Source organism: Myotis yumanensis, unplaced genomic scaffold (assembly GCF_028538775.1).
Source record: "Myotis yumanensis isolate MYYU_CA2020_CCGP unplaced genomic scaffold, mMyoYum1.0.hap1 SCAF_7, whole genome shotgun sequence".
Lineage (NCBI taxonomy): Eukaryota > Metazoa > Chordata > Mammalia > Chiroptera > Vespertilionidae > Myotis > Myotis yumanensis.
In genome coordinates, this window is record NW_027223758.1 from 36,862,382 (window position 1) to 36,876,160 (window position 13,779).

Consider the following 13,779-nt stretch of genomic DNA (forward strand, 5'->3'; position numbering starts at 1 on the left):
ATAGCCCACTGACAGAAGGGTCATAGGTTCGATTTCTGGTCAAGGGCATGTACGGGAGGTAACCAGTCAATTTGTGTGTCTCTCATGTTGATGTTTCTCTTTCTCTCTCTTTCTTTCTCTTGCTCTGTCTCTCTTTCTTCCCCTCCTCCCTACCCACCACTCTCTCTAAAACTCAATGGAAAAAATATCCTCAGGTGAGGATTAAAAAAAAAAAAGTATTAATTCAGAAATCAAGCAGACCTGGGCTTTTGTTCTGGGGCCTGACACTTGTACCTGAACCTTAGCCAAATTACTTTAAGCCTAAGTTTGTAATAATAGAGTTATTAATAGCTACTAACTATATAGTCCTTATTTTTTTAAAATATATTTTTATTGATTTAGAGAGGAAGGGAGAGGGAGAGAGAGATAGAAACATCAATGATGAGAGAGAATCATTGATTGGTTGCCTCCTGGGGATTGAGCCCGAAACTCAGGCATGTGCCCTCAACTGGAATCGAACCCGGGACACTTCAGTCCATAGGCTGACGCTCTATCCACTGAGCCAAACCAGTTAGGGCAAATCCTTATTTTTTATACTAGTCCTGTGCTCATTAACCCTCTCACACAACTGCCTGCAAGTAGGTACTATTACCATCACCATCCCCATTTCACTAGCAGCTCAGTGAGTGTTCAGTGCCACTCTGCCTTTCTTCTTGTTTGGCATCACATTTTCACATAGCCTGGGAAGTTAAACTACTTACTAATCTGAATATTACTTGGTATGCATGAGGTCAGAGATGAAAAGATAATTTGTTGTATTTGTTGTGATAATTTGTTGAGGCAAGCCAAATAGGACTTCTATTGATTGGATGTATTTCTATCTGATTTGATATCTTATTTTCTTGGAGAGTATTAGGGAAAGCCAGTCAAACCTCTGACTCCCTTTCCTAGCTTTTTAAATTATAACTATCAACTATTCCTGACTTAGTTTTGTTGTTGTTAATCCTCACCTGAGGATATTTTTTCCATTGATTTTTAGAGGGAGAGAGAAGGAAGGAGAGAAACATCGATATGTCCCACATCGATTGGTTGCCTCCCACACGTGCCTTGACTGGGGCTGGGGATCAAACCTACAATCCAGTAGGTGCCTTTGACTGGGAATCGAACCTAAGACCCTTATGTATATGGCTGGTGCTCTAACCATTGAGCACACCTGCCAGGGCATTTCTGACTTAGTTTGATTACTTTGTGTGTTCCCCAATATTTGGCCTTTGGAATGGGCTTGATGGATAGCTCATCCTCACATAACACTTTCTTTTTTCTTACGGATAATTTCTGTTGTGATAAACTATAAATTTAAGAAACTGTTTAAGAGAAAAAGAACAATCACCTACAGCCTGTTTTTTTCTTCCAGTTTTTTCCCCTCATGCACATGAGATTTAATGAGTTCAAAGTGGTATAATTTTGTATCCTGCCTTTCCATGTAATATATTGCAAGCAGATTTTTTCTAAGATGTGATGGTATTACACATCAGATGTAAGGATCCACTTCTGTGATTTTTCCACATTCATCCATTGCAAAGATTGTGCTCCTATGAGGCAGATTGGGCATTATAGGCTGTTGAGATCTAAAGTTTAGTGGGAGAGCTTCTATCTTTCTCTTTCCCACTCTCTCTAAAAATCAATGGAAAAATATTTTTAGGTGAGGATTAAAAAAAAAAAAGTTTAGTGGGAGAGAATTTAGTTAGGGGTAGCTTGCTTTATGGAGGTGGCTTGCTCAAATGTCCTGAGAGCTCAAGAGTGGCTCCATCTCCATCAAAACTACCACTAGTGATAGATTTTACTCCTAGAAAATGATCACCAATCCCAGTACCAAAAAGAATTACTTAGGAAAATATAAATTATCAGAATGGACGTAAGAAGTAGAAAATATAAATAGATCAAAGAAAGTATAAAGAGATCTTTCTTGTCCAGTCTTCCAAAAGTAGGGCCAGAAATCAGTGGATCAGCTTTTGTTTGCTTCATTTGTAGCTCTTAACATTCATAGCAGTCACAGGTTGCAGTTTTCATTTATCTGTTTTCTAAAAATATATTTTTGTTATTGATTTCAGAGACGAAGGGGAGGAAGAGAGAGAGAGAAACGTTAATGATGAAAAGAATCATTAAAAATATATAATGATGTGAGAGAATCATTGATTGGCTGTCTCCTGCATGCCCCCTATCTGGGATTGAGCTCGAAACCAGAGCATGTACTCTGACCGGGAATCTCCTGGTTCATAGGTCGACACTCAACCACTGGGCTTCACTGGCCGGGTTCATTTATCTGTTTGCTGGCTACATTTTTGTCCTCCTTCAATGGATTGGAGGCTTCATGAGGGCAGGCACTCTGTCTCTCTGTCTTCACTGTTTTCCTAAATAGTCTGTCTGCAGATATTTGGTGACTGTATCAGCAAATGGTTAAATTTAACCCTGAGAGTTGCTTTCTTGGAGTTCTGAGAGATGCCCTTTTATATGTAAGTCCTTTCTCTTCACAGTTCCAGAGATTACAAGGTGCTGCTGCATAAAGGAGGAGGAACCAGTGGAGGGCACACCTGTGTTAGGATAAGGGCAGGAGTGAAAGAGGGAGCAGACAGGGTTTCCTGGAGCTTTGTGTTTTGAATAATGCCTGTTTGTTCTTTATGTGTAGTGAGTGATACTACACTCTGGGCATACTTTGCCTAAGTTTCATAAATATTTAATTGGCTTTTTCAGGAGAATAAAGGCAGCCCCGTTGATGACTGAAAATGACAAAGCATCCACCTAACAGACGAGGAATCAGCTTTGAAGTGGGAGCCCAGTTGGAAGCCCGGGACCGATTAAAAAACTGGTATTTTTACATTTTTTCATTAATTAAATCCCTTCAGTAAAGGACTTTTGACAGCACTGATAACAAGGGGTAGCCTGGGATTTTCTGTACTGTTTTCCTGCTCCCTGACTCTTGGAAGGTGGAAGGAGACAAGTCTAGAGTGAGGGGAATGTTCTTTCTCTTTGGTTCAGGGACCCCTGTGTTAGGGGGACCATTCTGTTACCTCTAGTTTTTTTTTAAAATTTAATTTCTTCTGTTAATTTATTGATTTGAGAGAGAGAGAGAGAGAGAGAGAGAGAGAGAGAAACATTGATTTGTTCCACTTATTTATGCATTCATTGGTTGACTCTTTTATGTTCTTGGTCATGACCTGGGGTCGAACCCAAAACCTTGGGGTATTGAGACGGCGCTCTAACCAACTAGGCTACCCAGCCAGGGCCGTGACCTCTTGTTTATACTTGTTTACCCTTTCTGCCTCTTCATCTGAAAAGAGTTGTGAGAAAAAGAAGCATGAGTGGCTATAGGGAAGGGAAGAGTTAATAGTGGCAGCTCTTTTGCTCCTGGCTGCCTGTCTGGAAGAGAAGAGAGAAAGGTCAGGAATGGAAGAGTGAAGAAAAGGGGTTAGATTAGAACAGGTCTTGTGTTGTGAACAACTCCCTGCTGTTTTCTGGGTGTGTTGTATGGTTGAAATTTAATTGTCATAATTTAGGGGTGATTAGATTCAGAAGCTGAGGGGTTGTATTCTTTGTCATTGACATCTGACCTCTGGCTGGTAATTAGCTGCTTTGAGCATCAGCTTCATCTATAATTGTAAGTAATAGTTGTATTGACCTCACAGAATTTTGTCTGGGAATGAAATCAGGGATATGTAGGGAAAGGCTTTATAAAGTATAAAATGACAATGGTTGTTGAGGACATTCTACAATTTCCTAGAATGTGAAGGTAGGGATTTCAGAACTCAAACCTTTCTGAGTTAAAAAAAATTTTTTTTAAAGGAAAATTTACTCTTTTTTCCCCTCCGCTGATTAAAAAATAACGTTTTTATTGATTTTAGAGAGAGAGGAAGGGAGAGGGAGAGCGAGATGAGAACATCGATGAAAGAGAAACATCATTTGGCTGCCTCCTACAGGCCCCTGATTTGGGAATTGAACCTGCAACCTGTTGGTGCATGGGTCAGCACCCAACCACTGAGTCACACTAGCTGGACCCTTTCTGAGTTTTTATAAGAAAGAGTGTAGGCTTCCCCCGACCCCTTTTTTAAAAAAAATATTCTTATTGATTTCAGAGAGGAAGGGAAAGGGAGAGAGAGAGAGAAACATCAGTGATGAGAGAGAATCATTGATCAGCTACCTCCAGCGTGCCCCCCAGTGGGGATTGAGCTGGCAACCTGGGCATGTACCCTGTCCAGGAATTGAACCATGACCTCCTGGTTAATAGGTTGACGCTCCACCACTGAAACACTGATGCCAGGCTGTAATTTATATTTTTGCCTTTCTTTTATATTGAAAATCTTTGTTCCTAATCACACTAACATATTGACCTGTTTGACTTATTCTGTGTTGTACACAAAATAATTTCAAAGTTAAATACCAATATTACTACTAACAAATCTGCATGAGGTTGAAGATTTTCTTGGCATTTAAAAAATATAGATCATCTAAGGATAAATTATATTTAATTTGTAACAAATTTCTATATTTAATTTATAAGTTAAATAGTATTTCAAGGTAAATAATGTGAGTTCCTTTTTAAAACTCTTACAGTATAATTTTATTTCTACTTTTTTTAAACATATATTTTTATTGATTTCAGACAGAAGGGAGAGGGAGAGAGAGAGATAGAAACATCAATGATGAGAGAATCATCCATCCGCTGCCTCCTGCACACCTCACACTGGGGATTGAGCTGCAACCCGGGCATAAGCCCCGTTCATAAATCTAACCCATGACCTCCTGGTTCATAGGTCAACGCTCGACTACTAGCCATGCCCTCCAAGCTCTACTTTTTTTTTCTTTTTTTAAAACAGCTTTCTGCATTCATTATGGGGCACAGAATCTACATATTTTTATTTATTTTTAAAATATGTTTTTGTAGGTTTTAGAAAGAGAGAGGAGTGGAGAGGGAGAGAGAGACATTGATGGGCTGCCTCCTGGAACCCCCCACTGGGGATGAAGGCCCAAACCCTGGTATGTGCCCTGATTGGAAGTCTTCGGACCTCTGAGTGCATGGGATGACGCTCAACCAACTGAGCCACACTGGCCAGGGCTACCTTTAACATCATTTTTAATATACATATAATAATATTCCCCCCCTTTTTTTAAAAAAATATATTTTATTGATTTTTCACAGAGAGGAAGGGAGAGGGATAGAGAGTTAGAAACATTGATGAGAGAGAGAAACATCGATCAGCTGCCTCCTGCACACCTCCCACTGGGGATGTGCACGCAACCAAGGTACATGCCCTTGTCCGGAATCGAACCTGGGACCCTTCAGTCCACAGACTGACGCTCTATCCACTGAGCCAAACCAGTCAGGGCTTCCCCCTTTTTTTGATGTACACACCTATGAGTTTTAACACATATCTAGATTCTTGTGAACATCAACACTAACAGGAGACAGAACACTTCAAAAAATTATCTCATGCTTTACCTTTTCCAGTTTATAAATTATTTGATTTGATTGTTTTTTGTACTTGTTTATCTTCCCCACAAGACTGCAGGCTTAGTGAGTGCTAGTGTGTTAGATTGGATTCTCCCAAGAAGCTATGCTATTGATTTATTTGGAAATCACCTGTAGGAGGAAATGGGGAGTGAGGTGAAGAGACTGGGAGAGCTATCAGATTGTCTTGCTTAGTCTGACCCCTGTGGAGGAGAGAGAAGTAAGGTGGGAAGTTTTAGACTGCAGTGCAATTCTCAGAAAATTTTGGCGAAGGAGATGAGGAGAGTCCACAAGCTGAAATGCAAAAATTGAACTGGAATGCTTGATGTTCCTCTGGGCAGGATGATTCCTGGGTCCTTGTCTAGTGGAGTCGAGAATGAAACCATGGACAAAAGGTGGTATAATGAAAGATGGAAATTTATTGAGAAATAAGCACAGACTCCCACATGGGGAGGGGGAGAGAGTCCCACTAAGTCCCTTTTTTGCAGCGTTTATAAAGGCTGCAGTTCTTTTAGCCCTGACATCCCATCTCTGATTGGTCACTATCCCCTCTGATTTGGTCACTATAGCAACTTCAGAGCTCAAACCTCACGGCGAGGTATGTGAGGTTCTCTTCTTCTCCCTTGTTTTTCTATTCCCTTTGGGCTTTCCTCTTCCCTCTCTGAATGAGGGGCTGCCTTCCCTTTATTCTGTAAATGTATACCTTCTGCAGCTCTCAGCTCCCTTTTTTTATGGAAATGTACCTTCTGCAGCTCTGTAGCCCTGTGCTTTTTCTATGGACTCCTTAATTCCTAAAACCTGCCTATTTTACCCTTAAAAACTCTTTTCAAACCCAAAGATGTCAAGAGTCTTGTCTCCCAAAAAGTCTTGTCTTAGTATTTCTACTTAATCATTGGCTAGGAGAAGTGTGGAGAAATCACAGAGATGGTGATTGGTTTAGAGGTGTTGCAGCTGCAATCAGGTACTAACCACTTGATAAGGATGTGATAGGTGTATTTTTTTCTCCTCTGACTTTTATTTAGATACTGCTATTTATAAATCACTGTTATACATCCAAGGAATCATATAGAAAGTGTATACAATAATTTCTGTTCTTAAAGAATTCCTAATTCTAATATAAAGGAAGAAATCTGTTCAAACAGAATGTTATGCCCAGATTCCAAGATCCCCAAAATACCACACTGGGAGCCAGTTCGATGCAAAAGCAGAAGGTCCTTTTATTTTTGGGCTAGCTAGACCGACCCCGTTCCCGGCCGGCCCGACCCTGCTCCCGGCCGGCCCCCGGCGACAGGAAGAGAGTCCCCTCCCATGGGAAAATCCGGCTTTAATAGGGGGGTGACGTAAGGGGATTGTGGGTCCTGCCGATTGGCCAGGCGTGAGCCGGGTCTTGTTACACAGGATGTGGTCATATCTATGGCGCGCACTTCCCTTGATTGTCATTGATTAGTTTAAAATCCCGGGCGCGGCCAGCAGAGGCCTGGGCTTCCGGGAAGAAGGCTACACGTGGCCCCAACATGGAGGATACAGGCAAGATGGAGGGGAGGGCATAGCCCTCACCCTTTCAAGATCAATACCAACAACAACAAAAGCTGCCTAATGAACATTCAAACAGAAAATATTATGGAACAGGGAACCTCCTGGACTTGGAAGATTTCTTTTTGGGTCCATAATTCATAGGTACTTATTTAATACCTACTAGTAGCCCTGTGCAAGAATCCGTGCGCCAGTAGCTCGCTGCTGCCCTCCTGTAGCTCCCCCTGCCCCTCTTCCCGCCCCTCCGCCTCCTCATAGCTTGCTGCCCTGCCCCCTCTTGTAGCTCTCCACCACCCACTTGTAGCCAGTAGCTCCCTGCCCCACCCTCCTGCTGATCCTATCGTTATGCTCCATAGTGTAATGACCATTTGCATATTACATCTTTATTGTATAGGATTATATGCCAGGTTGTGTGCAGACTTCAAGCTCTTCCCACTTTCCGAGTGATACCTTCTTGGGAATGGGGTCATCAGAGCCTTGGAGAGGCTGCGTTCATCTAACAAAGGGAGATGAAAATAACTTCACACTCCGTATTGAAGAGGCTGCTCCAGATATTTACACATTGAGCAGGGGTGAAGTAGCATGTAAGGGCTATCAGGGTCTCTCATTTTCAATGAAATGCTGAGCCCCAAGAACAGTTTACCTCAAACAATAACTTCCTCCTAATCTCAGCAGATACCCCCAGTCTATGAAACTATAGAATTTAACGGGGGTAGAGATTGAATGTAATATGTTTTTTACAGGCCTCTTCAATTGATAGGATTTCTAGTTTCATTTCTTACTGTCTCTTCAGATGGGGTTCCTCCAAGCAGGAGTTGTGTGCTCAAGGGCAGAAATTCCTCCATTGTTATGCAAAAACAATAATGTTGATTTGCTGATTGAACTCTGACTTACAGTGAAGTGGAGAAATATGATAAGTGTATTTTGATGGCAGCCACAGGTGGACTATCTATTTTGTTCACTGATATATCTCCAGTGCCTCGAAATTGCATATGGTGGGCTCTGGCTGGATAGCTCAGTTGGTTAGAGCACTGTTCTATGCCAAGGTTGCAGGTTTCAGTCAGGGCACATACAAGAAGCAACCAATGAATGCATAATAAGTGGAACAACAAATCAGTATTTCTCTCTCTCTTAAATAAATCAGTCAAAAAAATTTGCACATGGTGTATAATAGGTACTCAATAAAATATTTGTGAGCTTCGTTCCATGATTTTAGGAAAACATTTTCCAACGTTTTTTTGATTGCTTACATCTTAAGCCTGAGAGAAAATGTTTCCTTTTTAAATATTGCAGAATTATAGAATAGTTATGTAAAGGACTGACTCTGTGTCAGGCTGTTATTATGCAGCTTCTCCATCAAATCTTCTCAACAAGCTATTAGGTTGTTTATTATTTTAATTTTACAAATGAAGGAAGAAACCGAGGTTCACAGATAAATTTGTCCCAAATTTTATAGCTGGTGAGTGGTAGAGATGGGATTTGCACCCCTGATGATCTGACTCCAAAGGCTGTCATGCCTTCCAAGGGATTCCTTTTTCTAGGTGCTCTTCCATATTTTCTTGATTTGCTGCTAGTTACAAAACAAACAAAAAACCCCACAAGGCATGAAAGGATTAAAGTATTTTTCAAAATCCATGTGACAGTAGAAGTAAATGGAGATACAAATGTGACCCAGAGTGAGTGAGTACATGGGATTCATGTTTATATCTTTGATGTCTTTATTGCTTATACAGAATCCTAGCTTTTCTCTCCTCACCTTTGTATACTGTTGTAACAGGACACAGAACACCTAATATTATACTTCTGTTAAACTAACAATAGCAGTGGCAACTAATATTTAATCAGCATGATGCTGATTGCTTTAATTGCTTTACTTGAGCTTTCTCATTTAAACCCTGTCATAGCAATCACTATTGCTGTGACAAACCCCCATACCAAACCCATTTGGACCTGAAGCACAGAGGTAAAATGACTTGTTCAAGGCACAAATTAGTTACTAATGAGTCTAAGACTTACTTAGTTCTTCTTGATGACAGTGTTCTGTGTATCTTTCAGAATTTATTTGTAAATCAATCAAGCCAACTTTTCTTACATTATAGGATCTCAAAGAAATCATGTAATTACGATTTTAATTTTTAAAAAAAATATATATTTTATCGATTTTTTACAGAGAGGAAGGAAGAGAGATAGAGAGTTAGAAACATCGATGAGAGAGAAACATCGATCAGCTGCTTCCTGCACATCTCCTACTGGGGATGTGCCCGCAACCCAGGTACATGCCCTTGACCGGTATCGAACCTGGGACCTCTCAGTCCGCAGGCTGACGCTCTATCCACTGAGCCAAACCAGTTTTGGCATAGGATTTTAATTTTTTTTTTTTTAATATATTTTATTGATTTTTTACAGAGAAGAAGGGAGAGAGAGAGAGAGTTAGAAACATCGATGAGAGAGAAACATCGATCAGCTGCTTCCTGCACATCTCCTACTGGGGATGTGCCCGCAACTCAAGTACATGCCCTTGACCGGAATCGAACCTGGGACCTTTCAGTCCGCAGGCTGACGCTCTATCCACTGAGCCAAACCGGTTTCGGCGGATTTTAATTTTTTAAAGGGAGTTTGTAAAATATAAATTTGGATTTTCCATGGAGATCATTAATTCTCAAAGCAGTTTATCTCACCAAACAGACTGTGGATAGTGATAATCGTGCTCTAATTTTGGACCTGCCACTTTGGGGGGAACTTTCTATATATCCTTTTCCTATTCTATCTATAGGCAGAGTAATCCTGCCTGCCCTCTTTATCTCCAGGGTTCTGTAGGTGAACTGTCTAACATATGAGAAGCTACAGTTTCCTATTAATGATGCTTGATGAATAGAATGGAAGCTGCTTGTTCTGGAGCCTTCTTTGCCTCCTTCCTGTCATCTGTCAGGAGCACACCATCTGCCCTTAACAGTAGGCCTGGCCTTCCCTGTTCTTGATCTGAACATAGTGATGAAAAAAGCTCCTTCTGTCTGTTGCTTTCCTGACTCTTTGGTACATTTCCACTACTTTGTTTCCATTTAAGTTGATCATAATCGCCTTCTATTTCTTTTGCAAAGGATTTTAAAATCTGAGTTTCATAATGTCCTTAGCTCTCTTTTCTATTTCTTTTTCATTAGGTTTATTTACACCAGTCAAGTCTGAGTTCCTGGTTCATACTTCTTCACTTCTTATATCGTCTTTCCCCCGCAGTAGTCTTTTATTTCTGAGCTCTCCACATACATGAGTATCTGCTGTGAGTCAGGCATATAGGCACTATGGAAATGAAGAAAAATTTAGAGGCCAGTGGAGTATTTGGCTTTGGCTTTTAGCATTGCCAGCCAAGGACTGTTAATCATATAGTCCCATGCTTATGTTTGTAGTAATAATAGCTCACAGTTAGTGATTTACTCTGTGCCAGGCATCTAAAGGCTTTACATGTTAAACCCCATTTAATTCTCACAACACTATGAGGTGGTACTTCTATTATTACCAATTTATATATTAGGAAACAGAGGCACAGAACAGTTAAGTAAATTGCCCAACTAATAATTAGCGGGTTTGAGATTTGAATTCAGGTAATCTGTCTTTTGAGCATGACAAGATATGGCTTTGATGCCCATGCTGTGTTCTATACCAAGGATGGATTATAAAGTCCCAGGAATTAATTATATCATGAGGTGATGTTTACCCATGTAAACATCCCGGGGGAAGAACAATTAATTTCACGTGGGAATTTCAGAAGGCTTCACAAAGGTGACTTGACGCCAAGTCATTCATTCAGTGCTAGATGATGCTAGAGATAGAGTATTGGTTAGGATAGACATAGACCCTGTTCTTTAGGAGCTGACATTTCAGTGGAGATAGATAGACCATAAACAAACCTGTAAGGTTAGGTGCTGAGGGGAATAAGTACTGATAAGTAGATAGAGAGTGACACTGTGTATGAGGGGTGGCTTTTTCTTTTTTTGGTGTTTTTTTTTTTTTTTTAATACAGAGGGTATGTAAGGATGGTCTGTCTGACAAGGAGACATTTGAGTGGAGATCTGAAGTGAGGGAGTGATCCAGGTTAGGGAAAGAAACTTCCAAGCAGAGGCAGCCAAGGCACAGAATGTCCAAGCAATAGAAGGAGGATAAGGAGTAAAGGGTTAGAGGTAGAAGAGGAGTCCTCAAATGTCAGGAGAAGCCAAATCGGCTGTAATAGAGGGTTTGGACTTTATTTTAAATGTAATAGGAAGTCATGAAAGATTTTAAACAGGAAAATGACATGATCTGATTTCAGTTACTCAAAGTGATTGTGGTTATTGTGTGTAGAATATGCTGTAGGCAGGCATGGGCAGAAATAGGGAGTATAGTAAGGAATCTTTTGTAGTCCAAATTAAAGGTGAATTAAACTAAAAAGCAGTGGTAGAGATGATGAAAGTGATCAGAGTTTGGGTATTTTTTTGAAGATACAGTTAACAGATTTACTGATGTTGTGAGAGATAGAGAAGAGTTAAGGATGACTCCAGGGGCTTTTGATCTAAGTACTAGAAGAATTACTATTTGCTAGTAATGGGAAAATTAGCAGTTTGGTTTTGCATATATTAAATATAGGATTCCTTTTATTTTTTTAAGGTATATTTTTACTAATTTCAGAGAGGAAGGGAGAGGGAGAGAGAGATAGAAACATCAATGATGAGAGAGAATCATCAATTGGCTGTCTCGAGCCAGCAACCCGGGCACATGCCCTGACTGGGAGTCGAATCGTGACTTCCTGGTGCATAAATTGATGCTCAATCATTGAGCCACGCCGGCTGGGTAGTATGGGATTCCTTTTAGATAACCAGGTGGAGATGTTGAGCAGATGGTTGAATGACTGAGTCAATCATTCATGAGCTCTGGGTTAGAGATATAAATTTGGGAATTGGCAGTGAGTATATGGGATTAAAAGAAAAAGATCTATGTTGAAGAGCAGCTTTAGATTCACAGTAAAACTGAGCAGAAAATAGAATTCCCATCCCTTGCCCTCACACATACATAGCCTTCCCCACTATCAACATCCTTCACCAAAGTGGTACCTTTGTTATAATCAATGAACCTATATTGACACGTCATCATCATCCAAAGTCCATAGTTTACATTAGGAGTTCACTTTTGGTGTATATTGTCTGGGTTTTGACAAATGTGTAAAGACATGTACCCACTATATATATATATATATATATATATGCATATATATGCACAGAATAGTTACACTGCCCTAAAATTCCTCTGTGATTTGCCTCTTCTTTCCCTAACCTCTGGCAATCACTGATCTTTTTACTATCTCTATATTTTTGTCTTTTCCATAATGTCCTCTAATTGGACATACGTATATATTATGTAGCCTTTTTGGTTTGGGTTCTTTCATTTAGTACTATTCATTTAAGATTTCTTCATGTCTTTTCATGGCTTGATAGCTCATTTCTTTTTGGTCCTAAATAGTATTTTATTGTCTCATATATCACTATTTATCCATTCACCTACTGAATGACATTTGGTTGCTTCCAAGTTTTGGTAACTAGGAATAAAGCTGCTATAAACATCTATCTGTGTGCAGGTTTTTATGTGGACTTAAGTTTTCAACTCGTTTGGGTAAATACTAAGCAATGTGATTGCTGAATCCTATGGTAAAAGTATGTTTAGTTCTGTAAGAAACTGCTAAACTGTCTTTCAAAGTGGCTGTACCATTTTGCATTCCCACCATCTATGAATGTGATTTCCTATTGCTCCACATTCTCACCAGTATTTGGTGTTATCAGTATTTTGAATTTTGGCCATTATAATAGGTATGCAGTGGTCTTTCATTGTTATTTAAATTTCAGTTTCCTACCCTGCCCAGTTTGGCTCAGTGGTTTGGTCAGCCCACCTACTGAAGGGTTTCCGGTTCAATTCCCAGTCAAGGGCATGTACCTTGTTGCAGGTTCTCCAGCTCCAGTAGGGGCGTGTGTGGGAGACAAACTAGTGGATGTGTCTCTCTCACATCGATGTTTCTATTTCTCTCTCCCCACTCCTCCTACCCTTCCAATCTCCCTAGAACAGTAGTTCTCAACCTTCTGGCCCTTTAAATACAGTTCCTCATGTTGTGACCCAACCATAACATTATTTTCGTTGCTACTTCATAACTGTAATGTTGCTACTGTTATGAATCGTAATGTAAATATCTGATATGCAGGATGGTCTTAGGTGACCCCTGTGAAAGGGTCGTTTGACCGCCAAAGGGGTCGTGACCCACAGGTTGAGAACCGCTGCTCTAGAAACTGATGGAGAAAATTATCCTCTGGTGAGGATTTAAATAAATAAATAAATAAATAAATAAATAAATTTTCAGTTTCCTAGTGAAATATGATGTTGACTATCTTTTTTTAATTATTTTTTTTAATTTTTATTTTTTTATTTTTTAAAATATATTTTATTGATTTTTTACAGAGAGGAAGGGAGAGAGATAGAGAGTTAGAAACATCGATGAGAGAGAAACATCGATCAGCTGCCTCCTGCACATCCCCCACTGGGGATGTGCCCGCAACCCAGGTACATGCCCTTGACCGGAATTGAACCTGGGACCCCTCAGTCCGCAGGCCGACGCTCTATCCACTGAGCCAAACCGGTTCCGGCGACTATCTTTTTTTTTTTTTTTTTTTTAATGTTGAATATCTTTTTATACATTTATTTGCCATCTGTATATTTTCTTTGGTGAGGTGTCTATTAATGTCTTTTGCCCATTT

General features: G+C 40.1%; 1 protein-coding gene across 2 annotated transcripts in view; it reads left to right on the top strand.

Moving 5' to 3' along the window:
* Window positions 1–13,779, top strand: part of PHF20 (PHD finger protein 20) — a 127,460-nt gene that overhangs the window by 24,842 nt on the left and 88,839 nt on the right. For both annotated transcript variants that reach the window (XM_070420224.1, XM_070420225.1), the window contains exon 2: window positions 2,731–2,845. In XM_070420224.1, the coding sequence (XP_070276325.1) occupies window positions 2,763–2,845 (83 nt within the window). In that variant the 5' untranslated portion in view covers window positions 2,731–2,762. The remainder of the gene's footprint in view (window positions 1–2,730; window positions 2,846–13,779) is intronic.